Raw genomic sequence first — 23,526 nt, 5'->3', positions numbered from 1 at the left:
GAAGGCGTGCAGAAAGTTCCTGTCCAGGGGTATTTTTGACACCTGTGACGTGGCATCTCGTGCTGCGGCCCAAGGTATAGTGATGCGCAGGCTCTCATGGCTGCGTGCCTCTGACCTGGACAACCGCACCCAGCAGAGACTGGCTGACGTCCCTTGCCGGGGGGATAACATTTCGGTGAGAAGGTCAAGCAAATGGTGGACCAACTGCATCAGCGGGAAACCGCTCTCGACAAGCTCTCCCACCGGGCGCCTTCAGCATCCACCTCCACAGGTGGACGTTTTTCCCGGGCCCGGCAGGCTGCACCCTATTCTTTTGCGAAGCGTAGGTACAACCAGCCGGCCCGAAGGCCTCGTCAGGCACAGGGACAGCCCCAGCGCGCTCGTTCTCGTCAACAGCGTGCGCCTAAGCAGCCCCCTGCGCCTCCACAGCAAAAGCCGGGGACGGGCTTTTGACTGGATCCACGGGAACATAGCCGCCCTACAAGTGTCCGTACCGGACGATCTGCCGGTCGGAGGGAGGTTAAAATTCTTTCACCAAAGGTGGCCTCTCATAACCTCCGACCAGTGGGTTCTCCAAATAGTGCGGTGCGGATACGCCCTGAATTTGGCCTCCCTGCCTCCAAATTGTCCCCCGGGAGCTCAGTCTTTCAGCTCCCATCACAAGCAGGTACTTGCAGAGGAACTCTCCGCCCTTCTCAGCGCCAATGCGGTCGAGCCCGTACCACCCGGGCAGGAAGGGCAGGGATTCTATTCCAGGTACTTCCTTGTGGAAAAGAAAACAGGGGGAATGCGTCCCATCCTAGACCTGAGAGGCCTGAACAAATTCCTGGTCAAAGAAAAGTTCAGGATGCTTTCCTTGGGCACCCTTCTGCCAATGATTCAGAAAAACGATTGGCTATGTTCCCTGGATTTAAAGGACGCATATACTCACATTCCGATACTGCCAGCTCACAGACAGTATCTCAGATTCCGCCTGGGCGCACGGCACTTTCAGTATTGTGTGCTGCCCTTTGGGCTCGCCTCTGCCCCACGAGTGTTTACCAAGTGCCTCGTGGTGGTAGCGGCCTACCTACGCAAGCTGGGAGTGCACGTGTTCCCATATCTCGACGATTGGCTGGTCAAGAACACCTCGGAGGCAGGAGCCCTCCGGTCCATGCAGTGCACTATTCAACTTCTGGAGCTGCTGGGGTTTGTGATAAATTACCCAAAGTCCCATCTCCAGCCAACTCAGTCTCTGGAATTCATAGGAGCGCTGCTGAATTCCCAGACGGCTCAGGCCTACCTTCCCGAAGCGAGGGCCACCAACCTCTTGGCCCTGGCTTCGCAGACCAGAGCGTCTCAGCAGATCACAGCTCGGCAGATGTTGAGACTTCTGGGTCATATGGCCTCCACAGTTCATGTGACTCCCATGGCTCGTCTTCACATGAGCTCTGCTCAATGGACCCTAGCTTCCCAGTGGTTCCAAGCCACCGGGAATCTAGAAGATGTCATCCGCCTCTCCACCAGTTGCCGCACTTCACTGCTCTGGTGGACCATCCGGACCAATTTGACCCTGGGACGTCCATTCCAAATTCCGCACCCCGTGAAAGTGCTGACGACGGATGCATCTCGCCTGGGGTGGGGAGCCCATGTCGATGGGCTTCACACCCAGGGTCTGTGGTCCCTCCAGGAAAAGGATCTGCAGATCAACCTCCTGGAGCTCCGAGCGATCTGGAACGCACTGAAGGCTTTCAGAGATCGGCTGTCCTGCCAAATTATCCAAATTCGGACAGACAATCAGGTTGCAATGTATTACGTCAACAAGCAGGGGGGCACCGGATCTCGCCTCCTGTGCCAGGAGGCCGTCGGGATGTGGCGTTGGGCGTGCCGGTTCGGCATGCTCCTCCAAGCCACGTACCTGGCAGGCGTAAACAACAGTCTGGCCGACAGACTGAGCAGAGTCATGCAACCCCACGAGTGGTCGCTCCATGCCAGAGTGGTACGCAAGATCTTCCGAGCGTGGGGCACCCCCTCGGTGGACCTTTTCGCCTCTCAGACCAACCACAAGCTGCCTCTGTTCTGTTCCAGACTTCAGGCACACGGCAGGCTAGCGTCGGATGCCTTTCTCCTCCATTGGGGGACCGACCTCCTGTATGCTTATCCTCCCATACCTTTGGTGGGGAAGACCTTACTGAAGCTCAAGCAAGACCGCGGCACCATGATTCTGATAGCGCCCTTTTGGCCCCGTCAGATCTGGTTCCCTCTTCTTCTGGAGTTGTCCTCAGAAGAACCGTGGAGATTGGAGTGTTTTCCGACTCTCATTTCGCAGAACAACGGAGCGTTACTGCACCCCAACCTTCAGTCTCTGGCTCTCACGGCCTGGATGTTGAGGGCGTAGACTTCACTGCGTTGGGTCTGTCTGAGGGTGTCTCCCGGGTCTTACTTGCCTCTAGGAAGGATTCCACTAAAAAGAGTTACTTTTTCAAGTGGAGGAGGTTTGTCGTGTGGTGTGAGAGCAAGGCCCTAGAACCTCGTTCTTGCCCTGCACAGAACCTGCTTGAATACCTTCTGCACTTATCAGAGTCTGGCCTCAAGACCAACTCAGTACAGAATCACCTTAGTGCGATTAGTGCTTACCATTATCGTGTGGAAGGTAAAGCCATCTCTGGAGAGCCTTTAGTCGTTCGATTCATGAGAGGCTTGCTTTTGTCAAAGCCCCCTATCAAGCCTCCTACTGTGTCATGGGATCTCAACGTCGTCCTCACCCAGCTGATGAAACCTCCTTTTGAGCCACTGAATACCTGCCATCTGAAGTACTTGACCTGGAAGGTCATTTTCTTGGTGGCAGTTACTTCAGCTCGTAGGGTCAGTGAGCTTCAAGCCCTAGTAGCTCATGCTCCATATACCAAATTTCATCACAACAGAGTAGTGCTCCGCACCCACCCAAAGTTCCTGCCGAAGGTGGTGTCGGAGTTCCATCTTAACCAGTCAATTGTCTTGCCAACATTCTTCCCCAGGCCGCATACCCGCCCTGCTGAACGTCAGTTGCACACATTGGACTGCAAGAGAGCATTGGCCTTCTACTTGGAGCGGACACAGCCCAACAGACAGTCCGCCCAATTGTTTATTTCTTTCGACCCTAACAGGCTAGGGGTCGCTGTCGGGAAACGCACCATCTCTAATTGGCTAGCAGATTGCATTTCCTTCACTTACGCCCAGGCTGGGCTGACTCTTGAGGGTCATGTCACGGCTCATAGTGTTAGAGCCATGGCAGCGTCAGTGGCCCACTTGAAGTCAGCCACTATTGAAGAGATTTGCAAGGCTGCGACGTGGTCATCTGTCCACACATTCACATCACATTACTGCCTCCAGCAGGATACCCGACGCGACAGTCGGTTCGGGCAGTCGGTGCTGCAGAATCTGTTTGGGGTGTAAATCCAACTCCACCCTCCAGGACCCGAATTTATTCTGGTCAGGCTGCACTCTCAGTTAGTTGTTCTTCGTAGGTCAATTTCTGTTGTTTCCTCGCCGTTGCGAGGTTCCATTGACCTGGGTTCTTGTTTTGAGTGACCTGAGAGCTAGGGATACCCCAGTCGTGAGAACAAGCAGCCTGCTTGTCCTCGGAGAAAGGGTATGATACATACCTGTAGCAGGTGTTCTCCGAGGACAGCAGGCTGATTGTTCTCACCTACCCTCCCTCCTCCCCTTTGGAGTTGTGTGTTTCATCTTTTGCTAGTCATTCAACTGGCGGGAGCGGTCGCGCACGGGCGGGAAGACGGCCGCGCATGCGCGGTGGGCGTGCCCTGCGTGCCGACCGTCCCACGAAGCTTCTTTCCGGTTGGTGGGGGCTGCCGCGGACGTCACCCAGTCGTGAGAACAATCAGCCTGCTGTCCTCGGAGAACACCTGCTACAGGTATGTATCATACCCTTTATCTGCTAATTTAATCACCTCACTCATCATTCAAATTTCCAGATCATTTATAAATATGCTAAATAGCACCAGTCCCAGGACAGACCCCTGTGGCACTCCACTATTCACCCTCATCCATTGAGAAAAATGGCCATTTAACTCTACCCTCTGTTTTCTGTCCAATAACCAATTCCTAATCCATGTCAGGACATTGCCTTCTATCCCATGACTCTATTTTTCTCAAGTATCTCTCATGAGGAACTTTGTTGAAAGCTTTCTGAAAATCTAGATACACTACATCAACCAGTTTACATTTATCCACATATGTATTCATGCCTTCAAAGAAATGAAGCAAATTGGTGATACAAGACTTCTCTTGGCTGAATCCATGCTGACCCTGTCCCATGTTTGTCTATGTGTTCCATAATTGTATTCTTTATAATGGTTTCCACTATTTTGCCCAGGACTGAAGTCAGGTTTACCTGTCTCTAATTTCACGGATCACTCATGGAACGCTTTTTAAAAATCAATGTTACACTGGTCACCCTCCAATCTTCAGGTACTACTGATGATTATAATGACAGGTTACAGATCACTAACAAGAGATCAGCAAGTTCAAGTTTGAGTTCTTTCAGTACCCTGGGATGTATGCCATCTGGTCCATGTGATTTATCACTCTTTAACTTTCCAATTTGGCTCATTATCCAGCTTATAATCGAAAAAGAAAAACACCTATATTTCGACCCAAATCGGGAGATGGGCATTTTTCTCGCAAAGGCACCCAAATCAGTATAATCGAAAGTCGATTTTGGGTGTTTCCAACTGCACTCCGTCGCGGAAACGAATAAAGTTAATGGGGGCGTGTCGGAGGCATGGTGGAGGCGGGACTGTGGCGTGGTTATCAGCTGAGGAGAGATGGGCGTCTTTAGCTGATAATCGAAAAAAAAAGGTGGTTTGACCGCGATTTTGAATAACTCTTTTTGGACCTTTTTTCTCACGAACAAGTCCCAAAAAAGTGCCCCAACTGCCCAGATGACCACTGGAGGGAATCGGGGATGACCTCCTCGGACTCCCCCAGTGGTCACTAACACCCTCCCACCAAAAACCCCCCGCTTTAAAAACTTTTTTTCCAGCCTGTATGCTAGCCTCAAATGCCGTACCCACCTCCATGACAGCAGAATGTGTTCGATCCTGTCACAGCCTTTCCCTGGGTCAGATGTGGCTCTCGGGTGCAGTACAGGGTCACATCAGCATTGCATTGTGGTGGGTGTAGAGTATTGGGCTCCGTGATTTCATTAACTTGTGTTATAGTCTCACGATGTTGGTAGGCTCTTCTCCCATGGTGCTTTTCCCCCTGCCTACTGGGTCAGAGTGTGCCCTGTTGTATTTCCTGTTGTAGTCCATGCGGTAGTGGCCATTTTTGTAAGCCAGTTTTAGTTCCCTTTCCTGTGTTAGCCATGTTAGAGAACCTGTTAGTTCTTACCTTGAATGTGGCTGAAAGAGGGCATTATACAGCATTCTGCCAGCTCTGACCTACTGCTAATCTCAGTACCAAGGAGACTCATTGCCAGTGGGGCACAACCTCTGATCTGCAGTTAACTGTGAGTAAACGCGGTTATTCCAATAAAGGACGTTTTCGGAGAGATTAGTCTTCAGGTGTCAACTGGTGTGCCAATGTTATACAGCAGCAACAAGTCCTAGAGGCCTGCATGTATGCAGGTCCCTGGAGCACTTTTAGTGGGTACCGCAGTGCACTTCAGCCAGGTGGCCCCAGGCCCATCCCCCCCACCTGTAACACTTGTGCTGGTAAATGGGAGGCCTCCAAAACCCACTGTACCCACATGTAGGTGCCCCCTTCACCCCTAAGAGCTATGGTAGTGTTGTACATTTGTGGGTAGTGGGTTTTGGGGGAGAGGGGTTGGGTGCTCAGCACCCGTGATAAGGGAGCTATGCATGTGGGAGCGTTGTCTGAAGTCCACCGCACTGACCTCTAGGGTGCCCAGTTGGTGTCCTGGCATGTCAGGGGGGCGAGTGTACTACGAATCATGGCCCCTCCCATGACCAAATGGCTCGGATTAGGACGTTTTTGAGCTGGGCGTTTTTAGTTTCCATTATCGCTAAAAAAAACAAACGCCCAGCTCAAAAACATCCATTTTTTCGAAAATACGGTTCGGCCCGCCCCTTCACGGACCCATTCTCGGAGATAAACGCCCATGGAGATAGGCGTTTGCGTTCAATTATGCCCCTCCACGTCTTTCAGGTTCACCAAGATTTCTTTCAGTTCTTCTGCATCATCACCCTCTTCCATAAAGAGTGAAGCGGGGAATTCATTCAATCTATTCACTAAGGCCTTGTCCTCCCTGAGAGCCCCTTTTACTCCTTCATGATGTAATGGTCCCACAGATTTCCTCTTAGTCTTTCTGCTTCTGATGTACGTGAAAAGGTGTTGCTATGAGTTTTTGTCTCCATGGCAAGTTTTTCTTCATATTCTCTTTTAGTGTTCTTTATGAATGCTTTGCATCTAGCTTGACACTGCTTATGTTGCTTCTTATTTTCTTCATTTGGATCCTTGTTCTATTCTTTGAAGGATGCACTTTTGGCTCTAATAGCCTCCTGTAAGGACTAGATCTAAAATAGCTCCCTCTCTTGTTGATTCTTGGACCAGTTGCTCCAAGAAGTAGTCATTTATTAAATCTAAGAATTTTACCTCCCTAGCGCTCCCTGATGTATCATTTATCCAGTCAATATTGAGGTAATTGAAATCACCCATTATTATACTGTTGCCCAGTTTGCCATCTTTCCTAATTTCTGGAAACATTGATTCATCCATCTGTTCGTTCTGTCCTCAATCCCAACTCAAGTATTTACAATCCCTCCAAAACACAGCTATCAGACTTTTTTGTCACGCTCACAAATATGACCATGTTTCTCTGTTATTCATCAAACAGCATTGGCTTCCTGTCGACAAGTATATCATCTACAAGGTTCTCCTTTTGAATTTTAAGACTTTTAGAACAGGTATGCCTTCTTACCTCTCTAATCCACTAGACAAATCACTTTCTTTTTTGCTGCCCCATTTCACTGGAACTCTATACTCCTTTCTATCCAAGGTGAACTTTCCTTTAAGAAGTTTAAAGTTGCCTTGAAAACATGGCTTTTCCATCAGGCCTTTGACTCTACCTAGGTTTTAGTTTGCTCCCCTATTATCATTGCCCTACCCGTTACTGTACCCCATTCTTTGCTTTGTGGATTTTGCTCTTCTGTTTGAATGCTAACTTTCCTGTTTATAATTGTCGTTCCTTTCCTTTTCTGATTTTATGTTGAAATTTTAGCATTGTACACCGCTGTGATCTGCAAGTTAGTTAACAGCGATATAGTAAATCTCAATAAATAAATAAATTGTACACATGGAATTTCTGTCCACAAGGATTCCATTCTGCTATCTGTTTCATGTAGAATATTTATTTTGTTTGACTCATTTCCCTCTTTAACACAGAATAAAAGTAATATATTAGTTCTTTAAAATGCTAGAAGTCACACTAATTCTGTTATTAGTTGGAACAAACACACACTTCGCTAGACACAAAAATAAGTTTCACTTGTTACTCACAAGTGATTACAGAGCTTGTCTTATGGCCAGGATCAAGTAACAGCAGAGACTGAAGGCAGTGCTTTGGGTTCTCCAATGCTGATCAGTAAAATGATGCAGAGAGGTTAGCTGATGAGATGAGTTTAGATAAGTTGAAAGCTGTAGATACAGCTGGACAATGAGAGAGATACATTCAGATGAGCTGACTTGATTACTTTTATATCATTTTGTTATCACCATAGTCTCAGATGGTTTGATAAGATTGCTGATATCAAGACACTTGAAAAAGAAGGAAAACTTTAAATACAGTACTGTATACCCCGAACCTCCACATATGACATATAAAAAATATACTGTTCAGGGTAATTATATTTATTTCTATAATTCACTGCTAATCAATATATATAATTTTTTAACCAATTATAAAATGAACTATAAATAGAAAGTGTATATAGGACCTAAACCATATGCTTTTTATATATTTGATAAGATCTTTACAAGTGATTGGCTATGCCCTTTATGTTATGGCTTGAAAAACCATAGCCCATAGCTAAAACTGTCACATAGCATTTCTGTCTCCATAAATCTCAAATGTCATTGAGGCAAATGAATTCAGATTTGGACTGCATCTGCATTTAAACAAGAATTGGAGTTTGGATTTGAATTTGCATGGTAAATTTCAAAATTGAAATTGAAACTTGAACATAGTTTTATTTTGTTGCTACAGCATAAACAAATAACCGGTAACCATTTACAAATGGTAAAAATAAAACATGTCCAAAGGAAAAAATGAGTTCGGTAATATGTCATGAATCTTTTTGCACAAAAACAGTGTTTAAAATATACTCAAAAGAATAAAATGGACAGTTCAGAAAAAAAAAACCTAAAACAGAGGGAAAAAAACATTATATGGATCTGTTCAGAACAAAAAGGCTGAAATTAAGCATTAAAGGCCAGATTCTATATAAGGCATCTTAAATGTAGGTGTGTCAGAATAACGTGCATACCCCCGGATTCTATATAGTGTGCCTAGAATTTCGTGCAATTCTGTGCATAAATCTAGGCATATTTTATAACTACATGCATAGATTAATTGTTTTAACAAACTGTTAAGCATTATTAACAGCTCTTAACAAGCAATAACGAGCACTATTAGGCAAAAATTAGAATTTACACATGTACATTGCTAAGCATATTCTGTAATGTACTGCGCCTAAATTCTAATGCAAACAGGCAAAAGGGGTGTGGTTAGGGGGCGTGGAAATGAGCTTTTTGTGGGTGTTCCAAAATCTACATGCGTTTTTATAAAATATGGGCCAGTGTATGTAAATCTACGTGCAAGGATTTATACTAGCTTTTTGTTGGGATAAATGGGCTTGCGTAGATTCAATCATATTAACTACACCTAAGCATGTTCTAAATACCCTTCGTAGATTTACACGTGGTATTTAGAATATGCTTAGGCATAATTACCTAGTGTGCATTAATTTTAGACGCCATTTATAGAATCGGGCCCATAGTGTTATTCTGTAAATCACGTCTTCAGTAAGATGCAGTTTATAGAATATGCATAGGCCAGGAGAACACATGTACATTTAGGTGCAGCCATTTATTCCACTAAAAATCTGGTGTAAATGCCCACACCTACATGTTTCCCCAAATTCCTTAACATGCATAAATGTGATTGACACCCCCCAACACGCCTACACTCCTCCCATGGCCATGCCCCCTTCTCAGCTATGCACATTGGAATTTACATGTGCCTCTTTTTAAAATACACCTAAAAAGAACCACGTACAAATTCTAAATATTGCCAATTAGTGATGACAATTGGCTGCTAGTGACCAGTTATCATGACTAATTGGCTCATTACTCAGTTGAGTAGCACACATAAATTGGCCGCATGTACAATTTAACTTGCGCTACTTGCCGTGCCTTATATAGAATCCTGCCCTAAAAGTACAAGACAGCATCCCTGAAGGGTAATATATACATATGAAACATAAAATAGCATAGATGAAATAGCTGAAAAGTAATTAATTTATGGTTTGTCATATCAGTATTAGGTACATTTTCAATAAACATCTAAGTCCAATTTGGGACGTTTCGCTAAAAACATCCAAATATCGAGTGGCGAATGTAGCCATTTTCAAACCTGAAAATATCTATCCTTTTGGTTCAAAATTTGCCTTTTTCTAGATTCTTTGTGCTCAACATGTTTTTCTTTTGGGATCATTTCTTTTTTTTTGGGGGGGGGGGGGGGGGGGACTTCCAAGAGAAAAATGTCCCAAACCCAGCCATTGAGATGTCTGGGGGGGGGGGGGGGGTCATCATTCTTAGTAGACTAGCCACATAGACATCCCACCAGACAGTGGGGTAGTCTAGGGGGCACTGCAGTAAAGGTCATATAAAAGGTCCCATAAGCCCCTTATATTGTATGGTCAGCCCTCTAGGAACAGAGAAACATACTGTATCTTACTACAGTACACTACAATAGCCCTCAAGCTTGCAAGTGACACCTATATTTAGGTACAGTGGGTATTTAGTGGCTTTTGGAGGGCTCACATGTTCTACCACAAGTGTACCAGTTAGAGTGGGATATGGGCCTAAATATTCTTCTCTACAGTTCTCTGTACTTACTACTAGGCTACTCCTGGGACCTGCCTACTGCTCTAACAAGAATGGCAATCATATCTGAAGCTGACATAAAGCCTCATATATGTTGTCACTGTCACATCTTAGGGGGGGTAGGAGGGGGGTCTGTGACCACTGGGGGAGTAAAGGGGGGGTTATGCCTTAATCCCTCCAGTGTTTATTTGGTCATTTAGGACACCTTTTGGTCACTTAGGGGGTCTTTTACTGAAGCTTAGCTCAGGTTCTTTGCAGCAGGGCCCATTTTATTCATATGGGCCCTGCTGCAGATAACTCAAACTAAGCTTTAGTAAAAGACCCCCTTAGTTGTGATTGAAACAGGTCTAGCCAAAAAGTCTTAATTTTGATCCTAGACGTTTCCAGTTTTAATAAGGACTTGTACCTCTGCAGTTCAATTTTGTGGGCCCCTGGACTTTCAGAGGGATACCTGTCTAATACTCCCTGTAAGAATACAAAACAACCTAAAACAACAAAAAAGGGGGGTTAAATACATTGAAACAATAACAAAAAAGAAACCGCCCAGCAATATAGGACAGAGAATTTATTGAAAAGCTCAAGACATAAGTGCCAGCCCTTTTCACTTGATTGAACTTCCTATACATAAAATGTATATGCTTTGAAACTGCAGGTGTTCTGTCTTTGAAATATTGTTTTGATACACAATATGGGATGGTGACATTTATTATTTTGATACATCACACATAGTATTTAAATGGTTATAGGAAGGTCTTATGATGCAAATAAGAGCTGTTATTAATACTTTCTAGGTATAGAGTGATCAATCCTGAACATACACATGTTCACCTTTGCTGTAGCTTAACTTTTTTTGGCAACTTCTCTTTCTTTTCACATCCCGGCAAGAGTCTTACAAAATCCTCCTTCAGTTGAGGATTGCTGATTTGCAGGTTAACACGCAGTCCTGGGTGCTACTAATGTTTTCCCCATTTTGGGTGTAAACAGAAGCCATTGGCTTTCCCCTGAAAGCACCTTTTAAGTGCAGAAATCACCTCACCTATGGGATGGAAAAGAAAGATTTTCTTGTCAGTGACATTTATGTGGGAAGTCAGCAGCTGTGCTGACACTTCCTGTGTTTCTCTGCATGATTTGCCTCAGGCAGTCTTGCTTCTGAATCATCTGTTCTTTGTGCACTGCAGTGCTTGGGGTTGTTATATCTGGGTAGTGACTTGACAGTATTCCTACAAACTAGTACCCCCCAGCTTCTGTGCAGAGGATGTGTTCAATGAACTCTGCATTTGAATATTGTTGCTGACAATCAGCAAGGAAGCTGACTTAGATGCATAGGCAGGTCGGGTGCACAAACAGGCGGCAGCCTGGCATGGCTAGGAAAGGGGGCAGGGAGGAGGCTAAGAGGATTGGGAAGAGCTTGCAGATAGAGGTAGGCAGGTCAGATCAGGGGCAAGTAAAGGGAAATGGTAGCGAGTAAGGGAGGCAGGGATTAAGAGGGGAGGTCCTAGAGGCAGGAATGGGGAGGTGCCACTGGAGGCAGCAAGAGGGAAATTTAGCGACAGTGCAGTCGCCATATTGTCTGCTGCTGCCAGCAGCAGCTCACCTGCCCCAATTTTCAGGGAGGTAGGGATCATGTTGCAACATTCAGCAGTGGATCTTAGCCTAATAGAGCACACAACAGTATGTTGCAGACCAAATTAAGCTACAACAGTGGGCAAATGTGACGTGTTTTGTCACATGCTAACAGTGGCTGTCCCCTTCTTGTACAGAGGCAGGGTCAGTACCAGAGTAGCAGAAAAATAGCAGTGCCTACCTCAGACTTGGACAGAATGGGGAGGCCGAAGGCATCGAGAAAGAGAGTCAACGGTTACTTAACGGTAGGGGATGTGTTTTGTACGGAAAACCCTTATCAAGGAAGTGATGGTAGCACTTTGGCATTTTGACGGTATATGCCACAGGCAGAGCAGGAAATGTGCTCTGTGGGCTAAGGTGAAGCAGGTGGTGCTGTGTGATTCAAGAGGCTAGGCACCCTGCCCCAAAAATGCTCTAGTTAGATTGATTCATGTATTTACTGGTTTGATATTGTAAACTGCATAAATGAATGTAAATGCACAACACTGTAAATGTCTTTAAAAATGTAAATAGCAGAATGCTGCAGTCATAATAAATTCCACTCTTCTTCTCAGATAAGGTGGCATATGTTGATAATTGGAGTATGTGGTGTGGGATGAAAGGAGACACTGTTCATGAACAGATATAATGGGGCTCTATAAGTTAGAACAGATAGAGTGTGCAAAAGTACCTAAATAATAAGGTGGTCTGTTTGATTTCTTTCACTTCTTACAATGCTCAGAAACTTCTCTCTACGTGCCAAAGAATGACCACATACTGAATAAAACATAAACATGAAGATAACTACTTCTGGGCTTTCATCCAAAGCTTGCCCTTGCTACTAGAACACTGTACAAAAAGGGAAATGTCTTAATTTGTCTTATCTGATCTAATGATCTGTTATCTAATCAGATTATTAATGTGGAACCTCCAAAATATTGTAGGAGTAAACAATATTCACACCCCCTGTTGGGCAGTGTAGATAGAGACATGCACGTTACAAATAATGTTATGCACTCTGGATGTTATTATGTAAAAACCACATCTCCCAGGTAGCAGAACTTATAAGATATGTTTATACTACTAGAATAAAAACACAAAACTGATAGAAATAACAAAGAATTTATTTACATGTAGAACGAGAACTTGTTTACATGAATGAAGTGTAAGCAAATGAATAAAGCAGAAATAACTAGAATATGAAAGTAATGTATGGGCATCAAGTACAAATCCACGTATGCTACATCCTTCTCTTTCTTCAGTACTCAGCTTTGGAACTCTTTGCCGAAAACCATAAAAACCATCACCAACCATCTAACTTTCAAGAAATCACTAAAGACCATGTTATTCGGAAATGCTTATCCCACAGCCTCTGCATGTGTCTCCACTGTTGGATGCGCATCGATCTAGAGACATTTTGGACACATTCCCCTTCCCTCTTCCCTCCTGGTTTCCCTACTCCTTCTGTCAATTCCTACTCTTCCCCATTATCTCTTGTAGATTTTCCTGCTGTATTAACTTCATTTTACTGCATTGGTGTTTGCCTTTGTGGTGCGCTGTAAGCCACATTGAGCCTGACACTGTTGGGAAACTGTGGGGTACAAATGAGATAATAAATAAATAAAACATTCTGGTTATCACTGAATAAAAGTAATATATTATTTAAAATGCTAGAATGTACACTAATTCAGATATTAGTTGTAACAAACACACACACCTCCCTAGACAAAATAAATGTCATCCTGTTACCCGCAAGTGATTACAGAGCTTGTCTTACGACTAGGATCTAGTAACAGCAGGGACTGCAGGCAGTGCTTGGGGTGTTCCAACACTGATTATTAGATGCAGAGAGGACAGCTGATTAGATGAGTTGAGATAAGTTGAAAGTTGTAGAGATCAGTCCAGATGAGCTGAGTTGATGTCTTTTATATCATTTTGTTATCAGCACTGTCTTAGATGGTTTGATAAGATCATAACAGGAGCTTGGCTGTGACTTTTATATTATGGCTTGAAAAACAAGAACCCAAGGGTAATTGAACACAAAAATCCCATGAAGAAATCACAAAACACCAAAAAGTGGGAAATAGAAAAGGGCCAACAGGTATTGGGATAAACAAACAAGCAGACTGAATTTTTGGATATTATAGCTCTTATTTGCCATCATTTTCTTTATTTCTGTGTTTTTATGCTTGTTTTTAGGGATGTTAGCATGTCTTAAGAAATTTAAGTGCATGCAAAATTGATTTAATGCATGTTAATTTATGAATTAATTCATGTGCACTTGATTTGTGCACATTAAAACAAACTGATGCACATCTGAAAAGAATAATAAAATGAAAATCTGAATAGCTGGAAAAATGCCTTTAAATCAGGGTAAAGTCTGAAGAATTTGAAAAGAGAAAACATTTTTTTGTCTGTGTACAGCCCTATTGGTTGGAAATGATAGTAAAGAATGTGCAGTCCAAAAATGTCAATGTTGTTTCATTTCCCCTGTCATATATGAAAAGTTTTGTTGTGTTTGAGTTTTTTTTTAATTTAGTTACAGGAACAATATCATTAACAGAAAGTGTGCATACTTTTTTGGAATGAGTGCACATTCCCCCAATCTTATTAAGAAAAAGTGCACACTCTTCCAAAACTGTATGCACTATTTATAAAGAGTTCACACGTCACAATTAGGGGCAGATTCTATATAAGACGCCTAAAAAATCTGCACAGTAAATATATCTGCCTAAGCTTATTCTATAAGCGGCACCTAGATTTAGTGTGCTATATAGAATATGCTTAGTTGATATCCCAACTCCTAAATCTAAGCGCCTCCATTTACTCCAACAAAAATGTGGCATAAATCCCCGCATATAGATTTATGTGCACTGGGCCATATTCTATAACAACGTCTGTAACTTTGAGAATACCCATTTCCCCACCCATAGCCATGCCCCTTTTGAAATACATGCATTAGAATTTAGGTACAATCCATTACAAAATACGCTTAACAAGTTGGGCATGTAAATTCTAATTAGTGCTCATTATTGCTTGTTAAGTGCTGTTATCAATGCTGATTAGCTTGTGAAGCCCATTAGCTCCTTGTGACTCTGGGCAAGTCACTTAACCCTCCATTGCCCCATGTAAGCCGCATTGAGCCTGCCATGAGTGGGAAAGCGCAGGGTACAAATGTAACAAAAATAAAATAAAAAATAAGTTACGTGCATTGTTATAGAATACACCTGTATTTCGGGATAGATCTCTAGGTGTGCTATATAGAATCCGGCAGTTAGTGTGCAATTTTTCAGAAGAGTGCACAATATTAACAATAAGAAAACCACAAATTTGGTGGTGGTGGGGATTTCTGTAGTTTCGGCCAAACTCTGAAATGAAACAATGTCGTTGATGTGCCGTGTTGAAATGAATGCACATCCCTAATGATAGTCATGCAACATTAATAAAGCATCAAGCAAAGAATTCCATCTGTTTGAGACAGTGTAGAGCAGCTCCTCACGTCTGAAAAATAAAAATGTGCCCTAAAATACTAATCATGAGACTGTATTAGTAACCTCATTTACAGAAGTTTTTCATTTTCACTTTACCAAAATGCATTCAACATAGTAGACATTACTTGAGAACTGAGAGAATTTCTCCAATACATTGTAATGATCAACATAACAATAATGAATGGGCAATACATTTCTACTTTTCAAAAGGATTTCTGCCATTTAGGCGAGAGTGTAGCACATTTCCTTGGATTATTTTTGATCTTTAAGTGCATCTTGTGCAGAGGTCTGTGAAAGCAGCCTAATAAAATATTGCAGTCAGCAAAAGTACACAATCTCCTACCAGTGATTACAGCAAGTAATCAAAAGAAAAAAAATCTTTATTTAACCTATGTCTATGCATTCATGCCAACTTCACTTGCACCATAATGTTCTTGTTTGAAAATAATTTAAAGGAATGCCAGTACAGAATAATCAGCAGTTAATTTAATGTCCAATATTTAATGAGCAAATATTGTGCGATCAGTGCAAATAAGGCAAGAGCCAGCTTCTTAGCCAAACAGGTTTAAAGTACAGGCAGCAATGCTGTCCCTCTTACTAGTCAAACCTAGGCAGTTGCCTAAGGTGTCAGAATTGGAGAAGTAGCAGTACAGGCAGTAGAGCAGCTGGGTGGAGCAGAATAGCTGGAAGGTTGGATCCCCACACATCGCAAGCAACAGAAGTAGTTGAGTTGAAAAGGTGGGGCAGCCACAATCACCTTTTTTTGTGTAAGATTTATTTTAGATGATAAAAGCTTACGGTTGTGATGGTGGGGATGAAAAATAGATTGAAGAAGACAGCTTTGCATTAGCATTTTGAGGTGACACTGAAGAAGAGTTCTTCATGTAGCAAAGAACAGCAAGAATAAAATATTTAGATCAATCACTCACTGTTTGTCTTTGTTGTTGTTGCTGGTTATACCTTAATTTCTTTTCTTAAAGATCACAGTTGCTTGATGCAGTAACATGATTCAGCCTATGTGCATTTTTCATGCTTGTAAGTTGTGCCGGTGTCAAATCAGTCAAAAGGAAGGATTGATTTGGGATTAGTTTTGAAGACTTGGCTGATTAACAGAGATCAGAAGATAGAGTGTGTCTGTGGAAACCCATACGAGCATGTAGGTTTTAACAGCTCTTTAGGGAGCTAGTTAATGAAAGAATCACTACAGAAGCTCAGCTATGCAAAAAAGAGCATTTTCATGTATCATTTTGAGGATAAGTCACCAGTGGAAACACGTTCATAATTTCTGTTTACACATCACTAAAAATTGCTGGATACCATAAGATAATTTTCTGTCTTCTGTCAGTGCTGTTTAGATGCTTACTCTGTCACAATTCAGGCAAAGGAGCCCAGAATGGGCTTAAAGCTTTTCCAGGGTCCATTTATTTTATTTATTTATTTTCTTTATTGTTTTTCTGAGGAATGTAATTGTCTGTTCTTTGTGTGAAGAAATCACTGACACATCCAGGGGCTTCAGTTTTCACTGGACTAGCATTAATGTGATTCATGTTCTTGTCATCTTTATCGTCTCTCTGCAAATCAATGCCTTTCACTTAAGGAAGCTTTGGGTTTCATTTTGATTATTCCATTTTTCTCTCTGGTCTCTCTCTTGGTGCAGTGTCTATGAGCAGGACCGAAATATACTGCGGAGGAAAGAGTGGGAAAGAAGGAATCAGGAAGCACTTCAGAGTGAAATTGAGGATAATGCAGATTATCCCCTTTTCAGCGAACCATATAAGGTACACAATTTTTGGTTTGTTATTTTCATGGCAAACCTTGGGTCCTTATGAGTTAAGTTAAAACAAAATGACGGACTAAATAGGTTCATGCAAATTCACTTCCACCTTCAAAACCAAACTGCATTACAATTTTCAATCAATGCTAATATAACAAGTCATTTATGGATATTTTAAAATTCATCCAGCTACACAGGAGTCATGTTCAAGATATAAGACAGATGCAAAAACATTCTTTCAGCCCTAAGGAAAAATAACATTTCTGGAATCTTTCACCTAAACTATTTAGGTACAATTAATGCTCTCAAAACAACTAAGTTTCAATTGGTACACAGATTTGTTTTCAATAATGCATATAGGGACTGTTTTACTAAAATGCGTTAAAATAGGCTTAGTGCATTTTAATGTTGGACTTCCCGGCATATTAAGCTCATATTTAATGCAGCAGTAAAATCAAGAGGGTTTTTTTTTTTAATTTCCAGGTCATGCGCTAATGTAGTCATTTGTGCACAGCAACTGCAAACAACATGGGAGCAATTACCACCTATTTAGGAGGCACTAAGGGCCAGATTCTATATATGGTGACTAGATTTCCAAGTGGAAATATACATGTAACTTAATTGGTGTAACAAGGCAATCAGCGTTTTTAACAGCACTTCACAAGAAATAATGAGCACTAATTGACAATTATCAAAATTTATGCGTGGAAATCACTAAGCGTATGCTATATAGAACTGCACCTAAATTGAAAATAAATGCGTGTAGTGTAAAAGGGGTATGTTTATCGGCATTTCATGGGTGTGCCAAAATTTCCACCCGTAATTACAGAATACAGGTTAGTGTGCCTAAATATATGTGAATGGATTTGCACCAGGTTTTTGTTGCCCTAAATGGGTATGTGTAAATTTAGGCGCTATGTTATCGACTAAGCGTATTCTATAAATTGCGCCTAAATCTTATAGAAAACACTTAAATCTGCACAGATTTTTTAGGCACCATACAGTGGGGGAAATAAGTATTTGATCCCTTGCTGATTTTGTAAGTGTGCCCACTGACAAAGACATGAGCAGCCCATAATTGAAGGGTAGGTTATTGGTAACAGTGAGAGATAGCACATCACAAATTAAATCCGGAAAATCACATTGTGGAAAGTATATGAATTTATTTGCATTCTGCAGAGGGAAATAAGTATTTGATCCCTCTGGCAAACAAGACCTAATACTTGGTGGCAAAACCCTTGTTGGCAAGCACAGCGGTCAGACGTCTTCTGTAGTTGATGATGAGGTTTGCACACATGTCAGGAGGAATTTTGGTCCACTCCTCTTTGCAGATCATCTCTAAATCATTAAGAGTTCTGGGCTGTCGCTTGGCAACTCGCAGCTTCAGCTCCCTCCATAAGTTTTCAATGGGATTAAGGTCTGGTGACTGGCTAGGCCACTCCATGACCCTAATGTGCTTCTTCCTGAGCCACTCCTTTGTTGCCTTGGCTGTATGTTTTGGGTCATTGTCGTGCTGGAAGACCCAGCCACGACCCATTTTTAAGGCCCTGGCGGAGGGAAGGAGGTTGTCACTCAGAATTGTACGGTACATGGCCCCATCCATTCTCCCATTGATGCGGTGAAGTAGTCCTGTGCCCTTAGCAGAGAAACACCCCCAAAACATAACATTTCCACCTCCATGCTTGACAGTGGGGACGGTGTTCTTTGGGTCATAGGCAGCATTTCTCTTCCTCCAAACACGGCGAGTTGAGTTCATGCCAAAGAGCTCAATTTTTGTCTCATCTGACCACAGCACCTTCTCCCAATCACTCTCGGCATCATCCAGGTGTTCACTGGCAAACTTCAGACGGGCCGTCACATGTGCCTTCCGGAACAGGGGGACCTTGCGGGCACTGCAGGATTGCAATCCGTTATGTCGTAATGTGTTACCAATGGTTTTCGTGGTGACAGTGGTCCCAGCTGCCTTGAGATCATTGACAAGTTCCCCCCTTGTAGTTGTAGGCTGATTTCTAACCTTCCTCATGATCAAGGATACCCCACGAGGTGAGATTTTGCGTGGAGCCCCAGATCTTTGTCGATTGACAGTCATTTTGTACTTCTTCCATTTTCTTACTATGGCACCAACAGTTGTCTCCTTCTCGCCCAGCGTCTTACTGATGGTTTTGTAGCCCATTCCAGCCTTGTGTAGGTGTATGATCTTGTCCCTGACATCCTTAGACAGCTCCTTGCTCTTGGCCATTTTGTAGAGGTTAGAGTCTGACTGATTCACTGAGTCTGTGGACAGGTGTCTTTCATACAGGTGACCATTGCCGACAGCTGTCTGTCATGCAGGTAACGAGTTGATTTGGAGCATCTACCTGGTCTGTAGGGGCCAGATCTCTTACTGGTTGGTGGGGGATCAAATACTTATTTCCCTCTGCAGAATGCAAATAAATTCATATACTTTCCACAATGTGATTTTCCGGATTTAATTTGTGATGTGCTATCTCTCACTGTTACCAATAACCTACCCTTCAATTATGGGCTGCTCATGTCTTTGTCAGTGGGCACACTTACAAAATCAGCAAGGGATCAAATACTTATTTCCCCCACTGTATATAGAATCTGGCCCTAAGTGCTTCTACATTAAGTTTGTGTTATCCAGTTAGGGCCAGATTCTGTAAATGGCATCTAAAATATAGATGTGTCTAAAATAAGCACTTAGCCTAAAGTTAGGTGCGGTTTATGGAATAGCACATAGGGCCAGAGAACACACCTACATTTAGGAGTTGGCTATTTACACCACTGAAAACCTGGTTGTAGATGCGTTCCCCTGAATTCTATAACCACACGAATGCCAGGAGCCTAAGAAATAATATGGGAGAGTTAGAATATATTGCACTAAATGACAAATTAGATAATAATAGGCATCTCTGAGACCTGGTGGAAGGAGGATAACCAGTGGGACACTGTCATATCGGGGTACAAATTATATGGCAGTGGTAGGGTAGATCGAATTGGTGGAGGGGTAGCATTGTATATTAACGAGAGCCTAGAATCAAATAGATTAAAAATTCTGCAGGAAACAAAACATTTCTTGGAATCACTGTGGATTGAAATTCCATGTGTAAAGGGGAAAAGGATAATGATAGGAGTGTACTACCATCTGCCTGGCCAGGATGAACAGATGGATGCAGAAATGTTAAAGGAAATTAGGGACACAAATAAACTGGGCAACACAATAATAATGAGTGATTTAAATTACCCCAATATTGACTGGGTAAATGTAACATCGGGGCATGCTAGGGAGGTAAAATTCCTTGATGAAATCAAGAACAGCTTTATGGAGCAGCTGGTACAGGAGCCGATAAGAGAAGGAAAAATTCTAGACCTAGTCCTTAGTGGAGCGCATGATCTGGTGAGGGAGGTAATGGTGCTGGGGCCGCTTGATAACAGTGATCATAATATGATCGGATTTGATATTAGCTTTGAAGTAAGTATACATAGGAAATCAAATACATTAGCGTTTAACTTTAAAAAAGGAGACTATGATAAAATGAAAAGAACGGTGAAAAAAAACTTAGAGGAGCAACTGCAAGGGTCAAAAATTTACATCAGGCATGGATGCTGTTCAAAAACACCATCCTGGAAGCCCAGGCCAAATATATTCTGTGTATTAAAAAAGAAGGACGTAAGACCAAACGACAGCCGGCGTGGTTAAAAAGTGAGGTGAAGGAAACTATTAGAGCTAAAAGAAAATCCTTCAGAAAATGGAAGAAGGAACCAACTTAAAATAATAAGAAGCAGCATAAGGAATGTCAAGTCAAATGCAAAGCACTGATAAGGAAGTCTAAGAGTGACTTTGAAAAAAAGATTGCGTTGGAGGCAAAAACACATAGTAAAACTTTTTTTTAGGTATATTAAAAGCAGGAAGCCGGCAAAAGAATCGGTTGGACCGCTAGATGACCAAGGAGTAAAAGGGGCGATCAGGGAAGACAAAGTCGTAGTGGAGAGATTAAATGAAGTCTTTGCTTCGGTCTTCACCGAGGAAGATTTGGGTGGGATACCAGTGCCGTAAATGGTATTCAAAGCTGACAAGTCAGAGAAACTTAATGAATTCTCTGTAAACCTGGAGGATGTAATGGGGCAGTTCTACAAACTGAAGAGTAGCAAATCTCCTGGACCAGATGGTATTCATCCCAGAGTACTGATAGAACTGAAAAATGAGCTTGCGGAGCTATTGTTAGTAATATGTAATTTATCCTTAAAATCGAGCGTGTTACCGGAAGATTGAAGGGTGGCCAATGCAAAGCCAATTTTTCAAAAAAGGTTCCAGAGGAGATCCCGGAAATTATAGACCGGTGAGTCTGATGTTGTTGCCGGGCAAAATGGTAGAGACTATTATTAAGAACAAAATTATAGAGCATATTCAAAAGCATGGATTGATGAGACAAAGTCAACATGGATTTAGTGAAGGGAAATCTTGCCTCACCAATCTACTACATATCTTTGAAGGGGTGAACCAACATGTGGATAAAGGTAAGCCGGTTGATATTGTGTTTCTGGATTTTCAGAAGGTGTTTGACAATGTACCTCATGAAAGACTCCAGAGGAAATTGGAGAGCCATGGGATAGGAGGTAGTGTTCTATTGTGAATTAAAAACTGGTTAAAAGATAGAAAACAGAGAGTAGGATTAAATGGTAAGTATCCTCAAAGGAGAAGAGTAGTTAGAGGGGTTCCCCAAGGGTCTGTGCTGGGATCACTGCTTTTTAACATATTTATAAATGACCTAGAGATGGGAGTAACTAGTGAGGTAATAAAATTTGCTGATGACACAAAGTTATTCAAAGTCGTTAAATCACGGGAGGATTGTGAAAAATTACAAGAGGACCTTATGAGACTGGGAGACTGGGCATCTAAATGGCAGATAATGTTTAATGTGAGCAAGTGCAAAGTGATGCATGTGGAAAAGAGGAACCCAAATTATAGCTACATCATGCAAGTTTCCATGTTAGGAGTCACGGACCAAGAAAGGGATCTAGGTGTCGTCGTTGATGATACGTTGAAACCTTCTGCTCAGTGTGCTGCTACTACTACTACTACTACTTAGCATTTCTATAGCGCTGCCAGGGTTACGCAGCACTGTACAAGTTTAAACATGGGGAAGGACAGTCCCTGCTCAAGAGAGCTTACAATCTAAAGGTAACAAACTATGTAGTCAGTGTAGGTAACAATCTAAAGGTAGCAAACTATGTAGTCAGTGTAGGTAACATGAATGGGGAGGTGGTTAGGCGCCAAAGGCAAGGGAGAAGAGATGGGCTTTGAGTAAGGACTTGAAAATGGGCAAGGAGGGCGCATGGCGTATGGGCTCAGGAAGTCTGTTCCAGGCATAAGGTGATGCGAGGCAGAAGGGGCGGAGTCTGGAGTTAGCGGTGGTGGAGAAGGGTACAGATAGGAGTGATTTGTCCTGAGAGCGGAGGTTACGGGTGGGAACATAGGGGGAGAGGAGGGTAGAGAGGTAATGGGGGGCTGCAGATTGAGTGCACTTGAAGGTCAATAGGAGAAGCTTGACTGCTGCTGCTGCGGCTAAGAAAGCAAATAGAATGTTAGGTATTATTAGGAAAGGAATGGAAAACAAAAATGAGGATGTTATAATGCCTTTGTTTTTTATTTATTTATTTGATACATTTGTATCCCACATTTTCCCACTTATTTTCTTACCTATTTACAGGCTCAATGTGGCTTACATTGTACCGTAAAGGCGTATCGCTCCATGGTGCAACTGCACCTCGAATATTGTTTTCAGGTAGTCAACATAATGAAATCAAATAAGATGCAATATGTTCAAAATTTGACAAACCATACAACCGTACTGCTGAACTTTTCACTATCTGCAGGGATTGGACATGTGAGGCTGTCAAACCAAAATATGGAATATTTGGGTACTTCAAACCACTCAAAATCATGGACTGTAAACATCCTGAAAGTCCAAAAGCGCCAACAAGGAGTGCAGCTTACTTACCAAACATAGCTTGAAGTAAGAATTTTAGACCACAACCTGCACTTAAGGTATTAAAAAAAAAGCCAAACTAAAATCTAAAAATATCCCCAAATTACGCACCCGATGCAAAATTTGAACTTGTTTCCCTGAGATAGAGGCTTCAGAAGAAATGCAGAAGTCTCGTCAGCTGAATCCAAGAGTAATTCAGTCTTATCAATATTTAGAAAAAGCCGATTATCCTTCATCCAACTTGATGCACTATCCACAATGAACAGCAACTAGATAGCCGCAGAAGGAATGTCATCTGTCAGCGGAAGAAAAAACTGAATGTCATCCACATATATGTAGTATGAAACCTCAAAAGAACTCGGCAAATGACAAAAGGCAAAAGATACAAATTAAACATTTGTTTGGACATTATCAGACCCTCCTTACCTTTAACCCCACGTGCCTGAATCTTATCTTCCCTATTCCACCATAACATCTTTTGTGCTTGTCCCCTACCGAACTTGGCGAATGCCTTTACGGTACTATGTAAGCCACATTGAGCCTGCAAATAGGTGGAAAAATG

General features: G+C 42.6%; 1 protein-coding gene across 1 annotated transcript in view; it reads left to right on the top strand.

Annotated features, from left to right (window-relative positions):
* Positions 1 to 23,526, top strand: part of AFF3 (AF4/FMR2 family member 3) — a 145,366-nt gene that overhangs the window by 108,885 nt on the left and 12,955 nt on the right. The window contains exon 3 of the mRNA XM_030202477.1: positions 16,858 to 16,978. Coding sequence (XP_030058337.1) covers positions 16,858 to 16,978 — 121 coding nt within the window. The remainder of the gene's footprint in view (positions 1 to 16,857; positions 16,979 to 23,526) is intronic.

The sequence above is a fragment of the Microcaecilia unicolor genome, chromosome 4 (genome assembly GCF_901765095.1).
Source record: "Microcaecilia unicolor chromosome 4, aMicUni1.1, whole genome shotgun sequence".
In the NCBI taxonomy this organism is placed as follows: Eukaryota; Metazoa; Chordata; class Amphibia; order Gymnophiona; family Siphonopidae; genus Microcaecilia; species Microcaecilia unicolor.
This window is presented reverse-complemented; position numbering and strand designations above follow the sequence as displayed.